The 21,856-nt window shown below is 33.6% G+C and overlaps 1 protein-coding gene across 5 annotated transcripts in view; it reads right to left on the bottom strand.

Moving 5' to 3' along the window:
- Positions 1-21,856, bottom strand: part of LOC149080602 (ATP-binding cassette sub-family C member 1-like) — a 140,549-nt gene that overhangs the window by 30,099 nt on the left and 88,594 nt on the right. For 4 of the 5 annotated variants that reach the window (XM_089239745.1, XM_089239747.1, XM_089239746.1 and 1 more), the window contains 8 exons: positions 21,440-21,607; positions 19,671-19,894; positions 17,473-17,523; positions 17,186-17,390; positions 16,836-17,052; positions 6,035-6,345; positions 5,478-5,677; positions 184-310 (listed from right to left, as the gene is read on the bottom strand). In XM_089239745.1, coding sequence (XP_089095871.1) covers positions 184-310; positions 5,478-5,677; positions 6,035-6,345; positions 16,836-17,052; positions 17,186-17,390; positions 17,473-17,523; positions 19,671-19,894; positions 21,440-21,607 — 1,503 coding nt within the window. The remainder of the gene's footprint in view (positions 1-183; positions 311-5,477; positions 5,678-6,034; positions 6,346-16,835; positions 17,053-17,185; positions 17,391-17,472; positions 17,524-19,670; positions 19,895-21,439; positions 21,608-21,856) is intronic. The other variant, XM_089239748.1, reaches the window with a different exon arrangement.

Below are 21,856 nucleotides of genomic sequence, written 5' to 3' on the forward strand. Positions count from 1 at the left end.
ATTCCTTTTCATATCCTCTGAAAAGTTAATATTCCAATTTGGGTGTCAATCTGATGAAGGGTTTGAGGTACAGGATGTTCTGAATTCACCAAGGCTACAATGGCCACCTTATACATAGATGTTGTATTTATATTTTCAATTTAAAGAAACTACTTTTTGGATAAATCTCAAACCATCACTTACCATGAGAGCATAACTAACAGACAGGCCCACTTCTCCGGCATCTAATTCTTTTTTTCCCAAAATGGCAAAAAGGGCAGAAAATAAAATAATGCAATTTCCACAAAAATCAAGGCGAATAGCTAACCATCTGCAATCATAGAAGTTCACAATACATAAACTGACATAAGCAACTACCAATGTGAAAAAAATTGAATCCCTAGAATTATGAAATCCCTTCATGAACAAAACATATGCAACTGAAAATGAAAATATTGAATGAAAGATTATTTTTCTTACTTAAACATAGACCAAAGTATTAGTTCATAGTCAAGCAAATCAATCAGATTCTTATTATATTGAAAGTTTTCATTCATTAAATAACAGAATATCTTTATATACATGGGATATTCCCATGACTATTTTTTAGGAAAAAATCCTTGGAAGAAAAAGAAAACATTTTGTTTACATTATTTGGCTTAAAAAAGAAAATCTCAAGAAAGATAAAATCTCTAGTGCAAGAAACTTTCATACATCCATGTGAAAAAAATTTAAGATACTGGCAAAGGCCAGGAAACTTTGCATCAATTTTGTGCTCAGATGGCAAAATGTTACAAGTCACTCTTTTAAAATTTCCAAGATGGCAAATTGTAAACAACATTTTAGTAAGGGGCCATTCAAGTATTATGTCATCATCAATGGGGGGGGGGGAGGGGGTTTCCGATTTGCTGACTTCTGATGACAAGGGGGGAAGGGGTTTGGATAATGCTTACGTCATCAACCACCCTTTATGGAAATATGAGTTGGATTCAGAGGGGCAGAGCTGATGACGAAATTTTGCTGACGGGGGGGGGGGGTCAAAAATGGCTAAAAATTTGCTTATGTAATACTTGAACGGCCCCTAACATGCGATTCTGTGGCTTTTTGACTTATTACAATAATTTGCCGTTGATGTTTTCTCATCAACAAAAAAAATGAAAAACTTACATTTTCAACTTCTAAATATTAACGAATGAGACTCCGGAATGTGATGATTTAAGTTTAAAAAATACTCAAAAGACATTAAAAAATTACCCTGTACCAGTTTTGAGTGAAAATACAGTGTATCAGAAAATAAAAAATCCAAATGTTTAGACAGCCTTCATGTTCTCTAACTTCTAGATAGAAAGTTGTTGTCCGTTATCTCCCGAGGCCAACAGAAAAAATTCCATGTTTCTAAGTGCAATAATCACTAAGATATTTTAATTCAAAAATTGGACAAAAGTTAGGAAAGACCAGCAAAAACTAATTAAACCAAATTCCCTAATTTATGCTTTCTTTTCCAACTTTTCTCTGATATTTGAATTTGAATATTTCAGCAAGTACTGGCCTTAGAAACTAGGAATTTTTTTTGTTGGCCTTAGGAGAGACAGGGCAACAACTTTCAAATTGGAAATTAGAGAACAGAGCGACCTTATAAAATTTTTATTTTTTTTTATTTTGTTACTCTCTCTATTTTCACTCTCAAAACTGGTACAGGGCCTTTTTAGCATTTTTTAAATTAAAACTATACCTTTATGATGGACTGTTGATGAGATAAAGGATGCATTATCACTTACAGGGAACCCTGTATATAAAGAATACAACACACCCCTAAAAAGAATTAAGATAACAAAGTGTAATTTATACTTTAGTATAAACTAATTAACCAAAATTAAAACCATTTTAGGTAAAAATCAAAATCAAAATTACTGAGAATACCCGGGAAAAAGTCTAGACTGTTTGCTAACACTAATGACCAAAATTCCACGAAAAAATATATCAAAGTGGGAAAAACACCAAAATGGCGGAAAACAATGAACCAGATATTCCCTCCTGCATAAGCACATGAGGAAAAAAAATGATTATCAACAAAAAACATGGCCAAAGTACAAAGAAAATTAAAATCGAGAGAAAAAATTTAAATCAATCAAAAATACAAATGAAAATTGAAGTAGAGAGCAATAACAAGCCCTTATCTCGCAAATCAAAAGATGGCTATTTTTCTAAAAATTTGGTGACAAAATTAAAAAGAACGAAGAAAATCACAAAATGATGCTCCGAGCTAGAGGCCGACCCCAGTTTATCTCTGCTTAGCAACCAGGAGTAAAGATTTGGTAACCAATCCCAGTGGGGTCCTCAGTTATCACATATTAGTGGTTATCTCTCTTGGCTAAAATTGACAATGGTCGATAGAGCCTGGGCGGTGCACGGTATGAAATGAAATGGTTATCTCTCTCTTCTTTGAAGATGACACCTACAGTGTGTCAAAATGCATAAGGACTCACGGTTTCTCATGCTGTTTGAATTCATCTTGTTTTTTTTTATTGTGCTGTACAACTTTCTCTGTGTGTCTGAAAGGTAGCCAGTGCACCATGACACAATTATGGGGTAATGTGTAAGTCTTCAAAGGTACAGAATGAGGCTCCAAATTCCATTTAATGGATGATGATGCTTGTCTTCATCTAGCATCTATTGTACAAGAATATTTAGAAAATGAAGATATCACTCACATATCTAGTTTGGCTTGCTCCCTTGGTGTGTATTTAACGCTTTTCACTACCACATTATGAAAAAATAAAATAATTTTTCATGTAAATTTTTTGGTATGTCATTTTATTTGTAATTAAAGCTTAAAAACAAAAAAAAGTAATTTTTTTCAAGAAAATTATTTAGTACACATTGAATTAATTAACTTGGTACTTGAAATATTTTTCAGAACCATACTCTTACAATAAAACTATAAAAAAATTTAAACATGTTGAATATAATACATAATAATGAATATTTGTTTTATCACAAAGAAAGCCGTAATTTGTTCATACATTTATTAGGAAACATTTTCTAAAAGCAGTGTTTTACTGCATTACACAAAAGTGTAATGTAGTGATCATTGATCATTTTTGTTGCACCACAGTCATTTTCTGCACACGGGGGGCTAACTAGACGGGGACCTACAATTTATTGCAGATTTCGAACAGCAGGCTTGTTTTTACACTCATAGAGAGGTTGGTGCGCTAACCCCTCGATGGGGGGACTCCCTGTGGTAGCAATTTTTTCTGTGGTCACATGTCACCGTTTCTGTTGTACCCCTGTGTCAGGAAAGTTTTCTGACAAGGATGAACCGGGTATCAAACTCGCGACACCGCTAAATATCCTTTGGTACTTTAGGCGAGTATCTTATCGACCTGGACTACCGCGTCCATTTTTGAAGCAAAAGTGTAATGTAGTAAGCGCAAAAAAATCTGAATTTTATTAACATATTTAGAAAACTAGTTGTTCCGCACACTTGTGGTGTCATCTGGTAGTCGTAAAGTAACATCTTTATACTATAAAGGAAAGTTCTTATAAAAATACAATCTTTCTAATTGAAAATATCAACACCCAAAAAGGTATGTAAGGGATATTACAGGGGTTAAAAATTGTTGATATTTTAAAGTGCTGTCAGTAGTCAAAGGGTTAACTTGAATAAAATATTTCTGGAACATATTTGAAAATGGTTTGCACCACATCATTTACCATTGAGATCTATTTAGCAGTTCTGAAAAAGTATTATCAAAAAAGTAAGATCCAAATATCAAGAAAAGAAAGAAAAATTTAATGTAATCTATTGCTATACATATTTATTTTTTGTCGCAGTTTCATAGGTGACAAATTCTTGGACTTGAAAAATCTGTAGTTTTTCCTATGGTGAAATACTTTGCTGCCAAAAAAAAGCCACATGAATAAAAGGAAAAAAAATGGGGATTTTTGAGGGACATATGAACGGCTTTTATATAAAAGGAACCAAAAGCACCATTAAATAAAAACTCAGAAAAGGCTATTTAAAAGTTAGCTTTAATTCAGTTCTCTTCAGTTTGACAGTTGGTTCAAGTGCACACAGACAGCATTACTGCCTATGTCATTTGGTTCTATTTAGATAAAAAAAATTCCACCTCTTTTCAATAGTTCAGACGTCTGTATATCTCAAAAATGTTAAAAATGGAATGGCACCGCTTGGTTCCTTTTATATAAAGCCATCCATATAATTACCATACAACCCATTTCCCATATCATTCCCTAATTATGGCCATCTAAACTTTTATTTTTAAGAGATGCCCTGTTTTCCCATATTTTTAACAAAAGTCACTTGAAATTTTATCCTTTACATATTTTTCATGATAAACATTTTTTTGTAGAATTCATTTCCATCCACTGTGATTTGCAGAAGTGCTTTATTTCTAACCATTGTCAATTTCAGCCATAATGGCAACTTCCCTCATCCTTGGAATAACATTTGGAACAATCTGTGATTTTCAGTTTTTCAAATCAATATTTTGCATATGTTTGTGAAAGAAAAAGTGTCAGCCTAGGATTGCAAGGACTGGGGATTTTTCTTTAGATTTTTAATTTTTGCAAAGCACAATTTGAAAGTATTTCAGAAACTTTTCAACAGGCATCCCTCACTTTATGCAATTAATTGGTTGCATAAAATAATTGTGTAAAACAAAATCGCATAAAGTGAGTTGAATGGATTAGATAATATGTAATTAACTATTTAAACTTATAGATAAATTTCACAAATTTCTGCCATTACTTCTAACTGTTCTAAACTGATGACTTGGTTATGGTCAGTGGATCTTTACCTTCTGAAGATTTCTGGATGACAGCTGATATAACATTCTGATATAACGTTTCTGGATAACATTCTGATGAAATAGTCGAGATTCAGATTTAAAAAAGCAGCATTCTCCATCTGTACAAAAACTGTTGTAGAACGCCAGAGAATTCCTAATATACCTCGAAAATATGACAATCATTCTGATTATTTTCTTAAAATTCTGATTGCATTGTTCAATGTGTTACCAAAAGATGTTCATTGGTAAACTCTAAAGAGTTGGGTTGAACCATTTTATCCACGTTAGTCTTATCTGCTGTAGACGACACAATACAGATGATACTGTACTGAAATACAACAGATTTTGTCATTACAACAAAATCAATCATGGCAAATCTTCAATTTGTATGTCAACTTTTAGTATTAAAATCAAACTCAGGTTGCAATTTCTTACATTGATTTTTCAAAATTGTGATGCCAAAAAGTAGTAAAATGAGATTGCATTAAATGAGGAATACTTGTATAAAGATATGAGACATTGGAAGAATTTGGTTTTCACCTGGAAGATTTTAATACAGCTAAAAAATTGAAAGCATTGGCACCTATATAATTTTGAGAAAGGAATTATTAAAATTGTTATTGCCCCAATTATTGCACATTAACACAGTGATTTTTCTGTTATCCATATTTATGAAAATATTACCTGTTTGCAATGATGCTTGGATAATAACATATTTGATTTTTATCAACTAAGCTGTTTGAATGTCCCCAAAATCGATTTTGAGCTCCATAAGCTCTAATTGTACTACAACCTGCTAACGTTTCTGAGAAATGAGAAAAAATTGGAGACCGAGTAACCGAGTCAAGTCGTTTTAGCTGCCTGCTGGTAGACACATAGAATCGCTGAAAAAGAAGAAACAAAACATTAATCTCACACAAAATTAAAAATGAATATGATACTCCAACAGAAAAAATATTTTTAGAATGAGTGCCACATGGAGCAGTTAAGAATTGCTATTCAATAAATTGATATTAAATAGCATGAGATACAATATCTACAGAAAAACTACAAATAAATTTAAAACAGTTTTGCAGTTGTTAAAATACTTCTGCTGACTCCTCTCCCGCCACAAAAATATTCGAAATATTTTCTTGAACAATTTATTTTTACAATTATTTGATAAATTAGACCAAAGAACAGGTTTAACCATATTTTTTTGTCTTGTGTTTCTGAAACTATGCAATTGAAGTATCACTTACCTGTATTAAGTAATAGATAACTCCAATAGGAAGAATGACAGATAGAAAAATTGGTGTCTGAATACTAATAACAATTATCGTTGAAATAACTTGCAAGAAACAGGTCAACCATGACCTCAATGTCATTGGAATTGTTACATCAAGTGTATCAATATCTTTAGAAAAACGATTCACTATACGTCCAATAGGAGTAGTGTCAAAAAATGACATTGGTGAATGCAGAACATTCTGAAGAAGACCATGATGCAAACTGTTAGCAGCCCATAATGTACCATATGAGCAAGCGAATGCTCCAACAAAGACTGCGATCCCTAAACACAAACATAAATTATTAGAAAGAAAACTATGAATTATGTTTAAAATAAAATAAAGAATAATGCTTATACACATGTCTATAAGATAAGGATAGAATAATTTCTTGCAGATGTTGAGAAAACTATGCATGAAAAACCATAGGCATACGCAGAGTTTATGGTGTATTTTTACAGTAAAAAATGATACCCCAAGGAAGAAAAAAAAAAGCTGACCCCACAGGAAATCCTGTGTGCATTACTGTGAACAGCAATGAACATGTACATATTATTTGCATGTTTATTTCTATTTATGTATAGTTTTCTCAACACTTATCTGAACAAGTACTCTGTTGGACAAATATGTATCGGGGGAAAAACCTTAAAAAAAACATTATTAATATTGTGCAAAAAAATAAAGAAAAACCTTGCCTTCATTTGCAATTTTTTAATATATATAAACCTTTATACAGTCAGACTCATTTATAACGAATGGATATTGCAATTTTTCTCACGTAAAAGTTTTTCCTGTCCCACGAATTTCACATTACTTATCAATGTAATTCTGATTATTTATAATGAACACTGATTTTAGGAAAGTACCCCCATAACAAATTTACAACGGGTTTTCAAACACAAATTGCCAGGAATTTCTTTCTAACCTTATCTGCAAATTCACCTTTCTACAGCTGATGATGCCTCCTTTCATTCTCTGGAAGACATTCTGGAAGGGCGTTTCTGAGTACTGTAAAATCCTTTTTGAGAGATCCAAGTTTTTTGTCTGTTAATCCTATTTTGCTTTTAGAAAACCTTATCAGTAAGAACAGATAGAGGTTATTTTATTCCCAAGAATCTAACCTCTTTAAAACACCTTTTGGTGCGCACATTTTCTAGTGTTTAGATACATTCAGACATTGGTTGCAACAGTGTTATCACATGCAAGTTAATTTTGAGAAGGTCATGACCATAGAACACTATAAACTGCTTTAAAAACTGAAGCCATGCACAGTTGGTTAAAACCAAAAACTGTAAAAAGTGCGGTATTAAAAACTTCCTGAATTCTCTTCAGTTTTTTTATGAACCGAACATCTGCAAGAACCATTATTTTATCATTTTTATCACACCATGGTTATTTTCTACACATGGAGGGCTAGTTAAACTGAGACCTACCACTTATAGATGGCAGCATTAAACATTTGTTTCTCCATATATCTTGCTCAGGGGTTTGTACGCTAACCCCTTGGTGAGGGACTTCCTACAGTAGTATTGTTATTGTATATTGTGGTCCTCTTATCGTACCATCATCATCTTGCACCGCTGTGTCAGAAAAGATCTGGTAAAAATGAATTGGGTATCCAACTCGCGACACCTCTGAACATTCATTAGTACTGTAGGTGAGTATCTTATTGACCCAACATCTGCAAGAAGAGATTCAGATAAGGAGCTTGCATTGATTAAGCTCTTTTGGGACCTGGTTGGTTGGGCAATTTGCCTGTTGTGGCTTCTGACGTTGTATTTGTACAAAAAGTATTATATTTTGTATGTTTATAAGGCAAAAATGATTTTAATGCAAAATGTTAAACATCCATCATATTGGGGGAAAAACAATTGACGTTTTTGTTGACTTATTCAATTACAAGCACGTAAGATTTTAATAAAATTTGCAATTTTTTCCTCAAAAATATATTACTGTAGTACATTTTTGATTTGAGAAAGAAGAATTAAAGAGGAAGAATGCTCACATTACTGAAAAATGTTTTAATAATTTTTCATTTATTAAATATGCTTATGATTTTGCTCAAATGCATAATTTTTCAAGATGGTATGAATATAATGAAGTTTGCATACAGCGAATAATTTCTGTTTTCTCCGATTTTGTTATACACTGGTGAAATAAATTAAGAGAATTTGCATATTTTATCGAATTTCATGAAAAGAACTGAACTGAATGTAAAACCACTGCTTCTAGACAAAAATGAAAATCTTGTACGTCAAATACGTAAGCGTACACGTGTGTGTAGGCGGAGCCAGTAGAGAAACAGGCTTTATAAGCGCGCGTAAGTTAAGACGCATTTCGTTTGCTAGCACACCTCAGCGAATTTCTTGGTGTTATTTTGCAGCAATCGGTTAATTTCAAATTTTAACAGTAAAAATTAGTAACCACCAACGTTTAGATGATGGAATGAGGTGGCGAATTGTGGGGAGGCTAGAAGAAGGCCAATCTCAAGTCCAGATTTGTAGAGAGTTCAATTTAACGCCCAGTGTCGTGTGTAACTTATGGAAACAGTTCCAGGATACCGGATCCATCGAGAGAAAGCCTGGGCAAGGTCCTCCAAGAGCCACGATGGCCAGAGAAGATCGCCATTTGTCGATTATAGTGAGGCGTAACAGGGTGCTACAGCTTCTCAGCTCTCTTGTGACTTGTATGCAGCCACAGGAACCCGTGTATCAAGGGTGGCTGTTTCCAAAAGACTTCATGAGAGAGGGTTGTTTGCAAGAAGACCTGCTGTTTGCGTCCCGTTCACTTCTATGGACAGGAGAATCCGTTTATCATGATGCAGAGAGCATAGAGATTGGAGTATGGATCAATGGGCGACCGTTCTCTTCACTGATGAGTCCCAGTTCAGCCTAAGCACCGATTCTCGTCGTATGTTCATATGGAGAGAACCAGGGACCCGCTACCTACCCTCCAATGTCCGCGAAATCGACCATTATGGCGGAGGAGGTTTAATGGTCTGGGCAGGCATCATGTTGGATGGCCGCACACCTCTCCATGTCTTTGAAAGAGGCGCTGTGACTGGTGTGAGGTCTTGGAGCCCTATGTTCGCCTTTTCAGGGGTGCAGTTGGCCCTGAGTTCATTTTAATGAACGATAACGCGAGGCCACATAGAGCTCTTCTGCTCGACGATTTTCTAGAGAGTGAGGATATTCGCCGGATGGATTTGCCAGACCTTAACTCTATAGAGCATGTCTGGGATGCTCTGGGGAGGGCAATTGCAACTCGCAACCCCCCTCCGGGAACCGTCCAGGGAATGAAAACAGTGTTGCTGAACGAGTGGGACCAATTGCCACAGGAAATGATAAACTGCCGTATTTCAAGTATGAAATCACGCTGCGAGACCTGTATATCTGTAAGGGGGGACCATACCCCACCTATTAACCCATTTTTTTGTTTATTCTGCAACCGCTGTTTCATACCTTCCGACTCCAACGAGTGTCACGCACGATCATGCGTGTGTATTACACAATTATTGAATGGTTATTTGTTTTGTATTGTATCAATGTATGTACATATCAAATTTAATTAAAATCGGTACAGTAGTTCTAGAGATAATCGACCAAGTCTGCAAATTCTCTTAATTTCTTACACCAGTGTAAGTGGAGTCTGACTGTATATACAATCTGACCTAGAAAATACCACACTATAAAAGAATGAATTAACTATGAGAAAATTTGAAACACATAGAAAAAAACGAGCTTGTGATCAAAATTTTGAAATCTAACATGTGTTGAGTGGTCAAATATATAGTGTGATCTGTAAATGAGAAACAATTCTAATACAATCAATGTTCATTATAACAACCCCACATTGTAGCAACCATTTTATTACAATGACTGTAGGATAAGTCCCAAATATTTTCATATAATGAATAACCTGTCAGTTTTTCCTTTCGATATAACGACCTTCCAACATAATGTTAATTTTTGATGGGACGATCAGGGTTATTATAATGAGCGTCGACTGTATAATGAAGGTTTCAACAGCATTTAATGTAAAGATAAATAAAGGAAAGAAAATTCAATTGGCCTTGCGGGGAATGTAACTCATGTCCTCTCACTTGCCAGGTGAGTGCTTTAGACCAAACTCGGGCCAAAGTTCACAATTTCTGACACCAGGTTGTTACTAATCCAAAATGATGTCACTCTCCACTATTACTTTGAAGGTTTTGACAGCTGGTTGATGCAAAGATATGTCCATGGAAGAAAATTCAATTGGCCTTGCGGGAGAATCAAACACACATTCTCTCGCTTGCCAGGTAAAAGTCTTAGACCACTAGACTATGGTCCCGTTCAGTGCATAAAAGCTCTAAGGAAAGAGGATTCATTGGCTTTGTAGTCTAGTGGTGTAGGGTGCTCACCTGGCAAGTGAGAGGACATGGGTCTGATTCCCCGCAATGCCAGTTGAACTTTCTTTCCTGGATTTACCTTCGCATCAACCAGCTGTTGAAACCTTCGTAGTGATAATGGAGAGTAACATTATCTTTGGACAATTCTAATATGTCATGAATTTGATTATCTTGAGTAGAATTGATTGAATGAGCATTCAATGTAATGTTGAGGTATTGCAGACCATATGGGTGTAATATGATTGTGCGTGACATAAGAACATTTGAAAGGTCATTTTGCATTTTCAAAAAACTATCCTTGCAGCTTTGCTTCTCTAGAGTAGAGGTCAGCAACCTAAAACAGGAGTAGGGATTAATTTTTCCAGGGTTTTTCTCCATCTTGGGAAAGCAGTAATTAGTGTTCTGATCCTAGGAATATTTGGCTATCCTAAACATATGAGCAATTTAAACAAATTAAGACATTTTTATATAACAAAAAATTTATTAATATCAAAGTTTACTAATTAGTTTGTGTAATAATAAATAATACATTTTGATGTAAGTAATACATGATACCACTGAAGGTTTCATTCCAGCACAGGTCAAGGTAAAGTGTCTAGGAGGAGAGGGATGAATTTTGAGGATTGCCAATGGTGCTTTAAGTCTAAAATACAACAGTAAGACCTTGGTATATTGTCGATTACATTTAATGTCAGTTCACATGTAATGTCGGTTTTAAATGCCCTGACAGCATAATTAGCAAATTTTGTTTACTTGTTACTAAATTACTCCACTTATGGCTAATGAATTCATTTTTATTCTGTCTCTATGGGGGATATTATACTGAGGTCTCAACATAGGTCTGTTAATTAATTGAACTAGTCTAGAAGGTTTTTCTAACATGGAAAAATTTAACTGTTAATAATTAATTTTTGGGTGCTAATTCCAGATCTGACCTAAAAAATGGCCATCACATCTAGTTTCTTTGGTATATGGTATTTAATTTAGAATATATTTCAAAATTTACATATTTACGCTATATTTGTGGAAATGGTACTAGGAATCATATTTCTATTTTTTGCCATCTAAAACTTGGGGAATGGAAACACTGATTTTATTTAATTGCAACCAGATTCTGAATTGTTTATGTGAAAAAAAATGGAGATAAGTCAATGTCACAGATGCATTAATGTTCCTAATAAGTTTTGCTGCCATCACTTCACATTAAATTGAACTAATCAGGAGGTGTATGCAGGACCACATGGGGCTTTTTGCCTCCCCCCCCAAAAAATGATCAAATATTAAAAATATTTTTTAATTTTCGTGTAAAAAATAAGAGAGAAATAGCGGAAGACCAATCAAATACCTTTATAAGTCAATAGAAATTGATTTAAAATGGCTAAAACATTTTTTAAAGGTGAATGACTAAAAATTTATCTGGAAGAAAATCCTAGTGAATCTCCCAAACCTCTGGCTACTCTTCCTGAGTTGATCCTGCGTACCCCCCCCCCCCTCGGCCTAATGAGGCTGACGGAAAACATTATGAAGGCTATGGACAAATTTGGAACAGATTTCTCACACCTAAAACAAAAATTTCCAAAATTAAATGAGACAAACCCAAAAGTAGTATTAGTTTTCACGTAGAACTCGCTTCACGGCAATCATTCACACCTGCAATGATGGGGTTTTAGGGAATTGAGGCAGGTGGGACCCTTCAATGATGAGTGATTACTGTTGGTTTTCAGAAAGAATAAAACACTATAAATTAGAGAAATGAATCATTTTTATAAAATACTGGAAAAATATTTTTAAATTTTGTTTTGTGTATATGTGCATGTGCACTCTATGGATATTATACGTATGAGGGGAATTTTTTTTTTGCTATTTCATATATAACGATGTATGCATATAATAAAATAACTATCTTAATAAATATATTATAATTTGTTATTACGAATATGTCATTTATCTCCATTTTCAAGATGTGAAAGTTTTTTTCACAGTACATGTGTATTTAAAAAAATTACCAGCATGCACACAGAAAAAACTGTGTGATCGAGCTTTTTACATTCATATTTGAATTCAGCACCCCAAAATTAGCCTAAAAAACTTATTTCACTCATGTTATAAGAAAAAGTTAAAAACTGCTGATAAGTGTTATTATAAACTAGTTTACTATATTATTCTAATTCATTAGAAGAAATATAACAGTATAAATCATTATATAATAGTGTAACAAATAATGTACAATTTAAATTTTCTTTAGAAAATTTACAAAACTATCACAGAAAAGTTGGGGGTTTTCTTTCTTTTGGTGTATATAATCTTGATAAAAAAAATTTTCAAAGAGGAAGAGTTTGTGTAAGTCACTTTTATTTTTCAGAAAACATTTCATTAAATTATTTTTGAAACAAAAGAGACTTGCCCTTGCAAGCAGCTTCACTTTCTGCAATTACAGCAACCTTTCAGTGGTGGACTAGTTAACTGTTACAGCGGCAATGACAAGATATCTTGCCTAATTTGAAGACTTTTATTTTGGCATTGATGATTCCTGACACTGCATTGTGGGTTTTTTCCAGTCAAATATACACGTTTCCCCACCTCCACCTGTCAGATCCTCTGCCAGTGGGTGGAGTCAGTTTTATTAAACTTTTGATAACAGGGAGAATGTGTCTTTTCTTTATATATTTGGGGTAGTATAAGAATATGTATATAGTATAAATAAGAATAAAAGGCCAGAGTATTTCTCTTCCTCAGTTTTTTTTTATAATTCTTTGAGTTTCGGGGGGGGGGGGGGGAGTACTATCACAAGCATGAAATTGGACAAAAATATTCCTCTTAAAAAAGTTGTGGCATTTCGCAGAGTGTCTAGTAATTTTTATTGCAGTAGCTACATTGTGGATTGGGGAAATTTTAAAATCCACTTAGAAACTTCTTAAAAAATAAAAACAACACCCATCTCCCCCCACTTTGCCAACTCCCAATGAGAAAATCCTGTGTATGCTAGTGATCTTAAATCATACTTGAAGGAATGATTATGTTATCTATAGTTTAATTTTTTCTTTTTCAAAGCATTTGTCGAGTTCTTATTTTCTTTATAAATATAAAGCATTGTTTAAATCAGGGCTGGACAAATTCCAGGTGACAGGTTGATGCAGCGACTGAAAACTTGGTATTGGTACCTAAAATTTTCTTTGTGTAGTTACTAAATTGCAGGCTGAGAGCAGCGCAAAATGTTTGGAACTTATAGCAGCATATCTGCCAACATGAAAGAGGGTATATACAAAGCTACAACAAGCAAAATGTCCAATGAGGTGGCTGAGGAAAAGATGCCCATAACAAATATGGATGTCTTCAGGTAAACATTTTTTTGGCACCTAGATTTTTTAGTGATTCATCAAGTCCTGGTACATAAACAAACCATATTCTGTTTAAATAAAATCTTTCGAGCACAATTAAAATATTTATATAATAAATATATCTCTTCTGCTGTTAGAAGTGTTTCTTTCATATAAACCTGGTTTAACACCCAATGATAATTTAAAATTTGTTAAAGAGTGATGAAACTCTCAAAACAATGTATCAATTTCAATGTCTGAGAAAAAATTTTCAAATTACTAAAAATAATTATTTCTTTAAAATTAATTATTAAATATACTGAGTGCAATTAATTAATTTGATTATTTTTGTTCAAAATTAATTGGGGCTTCTAAAATTCATGAATCCAGTGATATAAACTTCTTTGGCATGTCAATTATAAGTAGACATTATAATATCATATATTTAAGCACAGTTCAACATTATTTTTCTTCCGGGATTCTGCAAAAACAGGATTTTAGGAGAGAAACCCTAAACACGTGCACCTAACATGACACAAAATTATTTTCAATGACACTGAATTGAAATGTAAAGAAACTTTATATTTCAATTACAGTAAATAGGCTTTCACTCCCTGCACTGTTTCTACTTGTTTCATGCATGTGACTCACATGTAAAGAAAACTTATGTGTTCAGTGTGGGCCTAGTATGTAGAAGATTCCCCCACCAGTTCAAATAAATGGGTAAAAAACTGAAATCTGATGAAAAATCATTTTCATACATAATCATGAACCCTATGTATCTTGAAATATTTAATGACTAATAATATAAGATCCAGCTGTGATGTGCCTGAAAAATAGAATGATAAATATACATTGCAATAACCCCAGACATTGTCTTAACCAGTCAGCTGTCCAATTAATTTCTAATTAATTTCTCCTTTTTCACTTTTTTTCCCCTTTTTAAAAGAGAGTTTGAGGTTAATAAAATGAATTTTCCTGATTAAAATTTTTTTTATTAATATATTTAAACACTTTCCCATGTTCTTAACTGTTTTTTAAAACCATCAATTAAAAAAATCATGATAATTGAAATAATTACAAATTAGTTTTAAAAAATTTAAATAATTAGATTAAAAATTGCACAACAGCATATGCCATCATAACCACCTGACCAGTTAAGACATATGGTGACACCCTGCAGTGCTGTGACACACTGAGAATCACGCTTTATTACTTTTTTTCAATATAATTTTATACAGAAAATATTTTATGGTACTTCCTGACAAATCTCACAGACCCTTAGATTGTCCACAACACACCCTTTTGGAATCACCGAGAGTTAGGGTAAATCAGTTATGTATATTAATACAGTCAGGCAAGCTTATAGCAAACACAGATATTACAAATTTTCACATAAACAAAATTCACAGGGCATGAAAAAAACACTTTCCTATACTATTTTGGTTGCTTATAATGAGCACAGATTTCAGTAAAGTATTCCTATAATGAATTTTCAATAGCTTTGAAATGAATTTTCACAAATTTCTTAATCTTATCTAAATCTTATTGGCAGAGCTGTCTTAACGCACGAGCCCACCCGGGCATGACCTGGGGACTCAAGTGCAGAGGGGGCCTCATAATAATGAGATGTAGTTGAAATTTCCGAGAGCATGCATGCAAATTCATAGGCACACATTTCTAGCCAGGTATAGGAGCCTCTGAAAAATTACTTTGTCTGAGGACCCCATGATGCTCTTAAGATGGCTCTGTTCATTGGTAAAGTTATCTTTCTATGCTTCTTTCTTTCTCAGGAAGACATTCTAGTGGAGCATTTTTAGTATTGTAAAGTCCTCTTTGCTTCCCCCTTTTTTAACTTTACTCTGTTAAATCCTATTTTGTTTACAGAAAACCTAATTGAAAAGAAAAGAAGTTATTTATCTGAAAAAATCTACCCTTACAAACACATTTAATGCACATTTGTTAATCTTTTGCAAGATTTGGACATTGGTTGCGGTGGTGTTATAGTGTAAGGGTTAATTTTTTTAGATTTTCAAGCATAAAACCTTTCTGCTGCAATAAAAAATAAAGTTGAATTGGTTGGAAGCCAAAAATAAAAATGCAAAAAAAAAAAGGAAAAGAAGTGAGGTTTCAAAGAAATTTGAGATTCTTTCAAGTGTGTTATCCACAATTTTAAAGAACAAAGAGGAATAGATGAGAATGTATTTAGTTAGTAAACTGAAACTCTGCAAGGAGAGATCCAGAGAAAGAGGTCATACTGAAGTGGCAACAACTCTTTTTGAATCATTTGATCATTTTTGTCGCACCACTGTCATTTTCCGCACACGAGGGCTAATTAGACCAGGACCTACAATTTATTGTCGATTCCGAACGGCAGGCATGTTTTTTATACTCATCGAGAGGTTGGCGCGCTAACCCCTCGATGGAGGACTCCTTGCAGTAACAATTATTTCCTGCGGTCTTGTCGCCGCTTTTGTTGTACCCGTGTCAGGAAATTATTCTGACAAGGACGAACCGGCGACACATCTAAACATCCTCTGGTACTTTAGGCGAGCATCTTATTGACCGACCGGGCTACCGCGCCCCACTCTTTTTGAATAGTTCAAAAAAAAAAAAGGGGGGGAGGGGGAATGTTCCAATGACCAGGCTCTTGGTAAAAGAAAAGACATTACATTTTACTTGCATATTAGGTAAAAATTATTTGAAGACAGAACTTTTCATGTCCACAATGATATTAAAGAAAAAAATGATCGACAAGTAATTTTGTTGACATATTCAATTACACAAGATTTATATAAATTAAATTAATATTTTTAAAATAAAAAATTAATTTATTTAATCTATATTTTAAGAATGCAGATTATTGAAAAATATGCATCATGCATTAAAATTAATCTTATTTTTCCTAAACTCGCTATTTTTCAAGTTGGTACGGATATAATGAAGTTTGTGTATAACGAAATAGTTTTGAAGTTTTTCCCAATGTCTTTATAAATGAGTTAGACTGTATTGCAGTAAGTGTAAATAAATATGCAGATTGCTTTATGAGTTAATACAATTCAGATACCTTGCGAAAATCCAAGTGAAGCATATACACCAAGACGAAGGTTTCTCTGTGCCAAGTTTTGGGTGCCATTGATGCTAGGTTTATCGTTTCCCCAACTACTGAGCCAAAAGTTGGAACTCACAGCCAATATCTGCCATGCTAAATATCCCAGCAATATAAGTGATACCCACTTCACACCAACTGCTTTTAGGTAGTCAGCATAAACAGAAACATTTACCTATAATTTAATAAGACATTTAAAAAAACACACAAATACAATATAAATACACACATCAATCAAAATAGCCTAATTTCAATATTTAGCTCTACTATATATTTACTAAACACAAGTAGCATGTTAAATTATTTACCTGTCCCGTTTCTGCAACTTCTGCTTGAATAAGCTTCTTCTGTTTCATGGAAGTGTTATTAATTTTATCTTCTTTTACTTGAGTATCTGATTGTTGGGAAACAGAAGATCGCAGCCTCACAGAACGATTAATTGAATGAGTTGATACAAGCCTTGCATCACGATCAGATGGACCCTCGCTTTCTGAACTCAGCTCTGAGATACTCCTGCAAAAAAACTCAATACTTCAGTTGGAAATTCATGAAATGGGGTAGATTTTATTTTGTTTATATATTACTGTTTACTTACCTCAAAAATTCTGGATTTTTTTGACTTTCTGAACTCAGTTCTGAGATACTTCTGAAGAAAAATTTTTTAAATATTATGATTAAAAATGTATTAAAGTAAATAAATTTTATCTTGCTTGCACATTATTAAAATTAAAGTTTCTTGGGGTGATTGGTTGTCATGGTTTTTGTTTAATTTTTTGCTCACACAAGTGACAGTCATGCTCTGGACTCTGTAATTTGCTTTTGAGGATGGAGCCTGTATTTATACACATTTTTGTTTGCTTTGTCATGACTGAGGAATATTAGTTTAACTAGATGAAGCCAATGAGGGCTGAAAGACTTGTTCATTGGACTGTTAAATGCTGGGTGTTTCTATCTCCAAGTTGAGCCAAGGCACAATTTTTGTTTTGCTCAATGTATGTAGCACAACTCTGATAACTTCTTTTCACACTTCTATACCTTTTTTTGGTGCATACAGCCTCCATAGTTTATATTATACATTGTCTATTTTACCCCATTCGTACTCCTAAAGTTTTATGTCTGTAACACATTTGGGCTTTTTATGGTTCAAATGAATTCTTCCCTGTTGTTTACAATTCTTTCTTTTGTGAATCATTTATGGTTGTCATTCTATGGAAGATTTTAACTTGGTAAAATCTTTCCAAAAAGAATAGTTGAAATGACAAATGCATCCCAACCTTTTATTAATATGTACACATAGAAATATAACTTAGCTTACAATTATTTTATGATGCTTTGCCACATATCAATGATGTATGTCACTTTTGTTATTCATATTTTCAATACCTTTATACAGTGCCCTCTATAATCTGTATGCTATAAATTTGCATTTTCAAAAAAAAAAAAAAAAAAAAAAAATGGAATGGCACATGTCTAACTTTTTCACTACACAGAGGTGTTTTGAAATTCATGGTACAAGCATTAGAGATTAATAGAACACAACTAAACCAGCACAAATCACTGTCAGAATTTATTACATTGACATCTCCTAACATGTGTACCATGAACTATTAAAAACCCTGTATAAGCACTGCAAGATATGATATTTAGGATACAAAATATATTCCCAACTCTAATATATTTGTCTGTAAGTGCAAGGAATGCATAAAACCCCAGTAATCATTAGTATGTTATGATGATCTTTAGATGATGCAAGATGCTTACTATTCTGATGCATTCATAGATGGTTTTGATATGGAATTTCTTCAAATGTCAGTTTTGATATTTGGTTCAAAGAGTAGCCACTTGTTTGAAAAGTTTTTAGATCTTTAAAGGCCTTTAGATTTTAGAAAAGGCATTTTTCTGTATTGAACTTGCCAAAGTCTTTGGCTCATTGAAAATACTAGCATGATTTATATGCACTGCTTGATAGTTTTATTTCAGTAGTTTTCACGAAATTTTTTTAAGTACCGTCGCAACTGAATTTTACAAAACTCCAATTTATGAATCAATATCTTTTCATGAACAAGTTTTCTGGTCCTAAACAATGTGCCATTTCTTTGTAACTGCCATATTTTAACATGTATAAGGAACCTCTTTTTGCTGAAAATCAGGTCCCAAAAATAGGTGAGCTTCTAATACATAAATAGTATTTTGGAGATATATCCTTCTTTAACTTTTCCCCAAATCTTAACCCATTAACTGCCAAAAATTTTTTTTTGAAATTTTTGACCGGATATACGTATGCACAAAAAGTTGTAAACGTAATATTCCAAAATCCTCAAATGGGGATCGTGGCAGCTAATGGGTTAAGTAAAAAAATCAGGGGGTCACTTATACACGTTAAACTATGGTATTTCACATTTGCAAACTGTCAATTTCACGAACTGAAAATTGTTCAAGTCTGTTTGAGTGAAATGAGCGTTGGAAAATTAGTTGCAACATAAAGATTCTGCCTCAACTCAACTAAGAGCTGAACAAGCTCAGCAACAGCAAATACAATAAAATAAACATGCGTTACCTAGCCTTCCTAACTCAAAGCTACACCTGGTGACACTAATGTGGCCCAATCATAAAACAGCACTATAAAACTACCCTAGACACTTTACTGATTCCTAAAGATGACTACCACTTGAATAAGCAAAACTTTGAATAAAAATTAAAATATTATGGTCAAACAAAGAAAGTTTTCATCTATTCAACAATGAATATGAAAGTCTTATATGTAATATATTTGAGACAACTAAGCATAATTACCTCAGAAATTCTGGATTTTTTTGACTTATATCTTCCAATATTTCTTTGTCTTGATCAGTAGCTTCCACTTCAAGTAAGTATTGAGAAAGAAACTCTGCAAATGGACCTTTGTTATCAATCAACTGCTGGAAAGAGCCAATTTCTGCTATCCGTCCTTCTTTCATCACAACGACAACGTCAGTTTGAGGAAGGTATGTGAGACCATGAGTTACCAATAAGCGAGTCTGAATATAAAGACGAATATGTAAAATAGCTCAGACACCAATTTTATTTCCCATGCATACACCTTTCATATGCACTATTACTGTTTTTCTAGCAAGAAAAATTAGTTTTAAGGCATTACATGTTTAGGTATTACATCATCCAGACCAACAAACCCATTCATCTATACAGGGTGTCCCATCAAGACTGCCCAAACTCTGCACAGTTGGATTCCTTGCTTGGAATACATAAAAAATGTCCAAAGAACTGAACATGCGTGATTCATAGTTTGAGAAAATTCAAAAGAAATGTATGACGTCATATTCAGAGAGAGAATAAAAACTTTATTGGAAACATGAACATAGGTTTCACAGGTTCATTATAGTAAAGTGAGCTTCCTTCCATGAATGACAACATATCCGCAAGAGGTTTATGGTTTTAAAAAAAACTGGTATTTTGTCAAATACCACTGACAAGCGAATCTATCGAGAGTATTGTTTTCCAAAGTGGGCAATATTGTCCCCTAGGGTGATAGAAAGGTCCAGGTGGTGGTAGAAGCTGCGGGTATAACATAGGATCCTATGGGTTGGGGGCGATGAGTAAAAAATATTCTGAAGAAGGAAGGGGACAATGAGACAAAAAAGTTTGGGAACCTCTGATCTAGAGTTATATGCTCTGACAATAGTCATGGCCCCTATATCTTGGGACAGAACCCCTAGGCTAGTATCTTTGGTGGGTCTTGGGCCAGACTTTTCAAGGCCCCTCTATAGTGAATTTATAGCATTAAAAAATAAATGATGAGAATCCTCCCGAGTCCCAGGGCTGGAGTTCTGTTAGCCCTATCCTTTTTTCTTGGGACCACGACGATAGTACAGTAGTAGTACAACTACTATGTAATATTTTAGTCAATCCACACTGACAGCAAATGATGTCTAATGATAACGATATGCTACAGATGTTTAAACTAATTAAAAATTTTATAAATTAAAATATTCAATAAGAAATTAATAAGACTTTTGTTTTTACTGCAACAACCAGTATAATATCGCCCGAAGGCCCCCCGCCTTGCGTACTCCAGTGGTAACTGGAAGAGTAACAGCAAAAGCATTTCCGATAGATCAAAATGGTTGAACAAAACGTGATTCTTATTCACGGTGGCTACAGTATGTTTTACTCTGGCAAATAGCCTCTATTACCCTGAAAAATCCCTGACACATTTCTGCTTCAAACAATCTCTTTAAAAACATAATCCTGATCATTCCAAGTAGTGAGATCAATTGAATTTCATTTCTGCAATACCCACTACCATAGTCAGTTCAGAAGGTCTTATACTCGATACCCAACTGTGGTAGGGCTTACCTAACCAAAAAAACAGGGACTTTTTATGAGATGGCTAATTGTTGAGCAGGTTTTGTCTGGATGATATGAGATGTTAGTATCTAGGGTAAATACTATGAACAAAGAATACTACAATGTAGAATAAATAAAGTGAAAACAATTACAAGATTATATTTTTTACATCCAGCAAAATTTTGCAAAAATGCCAAAAATTACTTATATTAGGCTACCTTGCTCCCAAGCAGTCCATTATTTCCAATGACACGATCAAAAATATGACGCCCCACATGTGAGTCAACTGCAGAAAGAGGATCATCAAGTAGGTAGATATCAGCCGATGTGTAAACTGCTCGTGCTAAACTAACCCTTTGCTTTTGACCACCACTCAAATTTATTCCCTAAAAGATTAAGAGTATTTTGGTTTCAGTATTTCAGATAGAGGATAAAATATTTCCAGTATTTTTTTGACTTTTAACTTTATGGCAGCAGTGCATAGATATAAATCACAAGAGTAGACCTACATAAAATAAAGATTTATAAAAAATAAAGTATAAAGCAAATGCATAAAATGTCTTTGGTATACTCTAATTTTAAGTATGTAAAACCTGTTGAATATCTTTACAACTGTTTATACACGTAAAGAAAAA

Source organism: Pholcus phalangioides, unplaced genomic scaffold (assembly GCF_987345545.1).
Source record: "Pholcus phalangioides strain wild (caught in Gottingen) unplaced genomic scaffold, Ppha-v1.0 ptg000011l_1, whole genome shotgun sequence".
In the NCBI taxonomy this organism is placed as follows: domain Eukaryota; kingdom Metazoa; phylum Arthropoda; class Arachnida; order Araneae; family Pholcidae; genus Pholcus; species Pholcus phalangioides.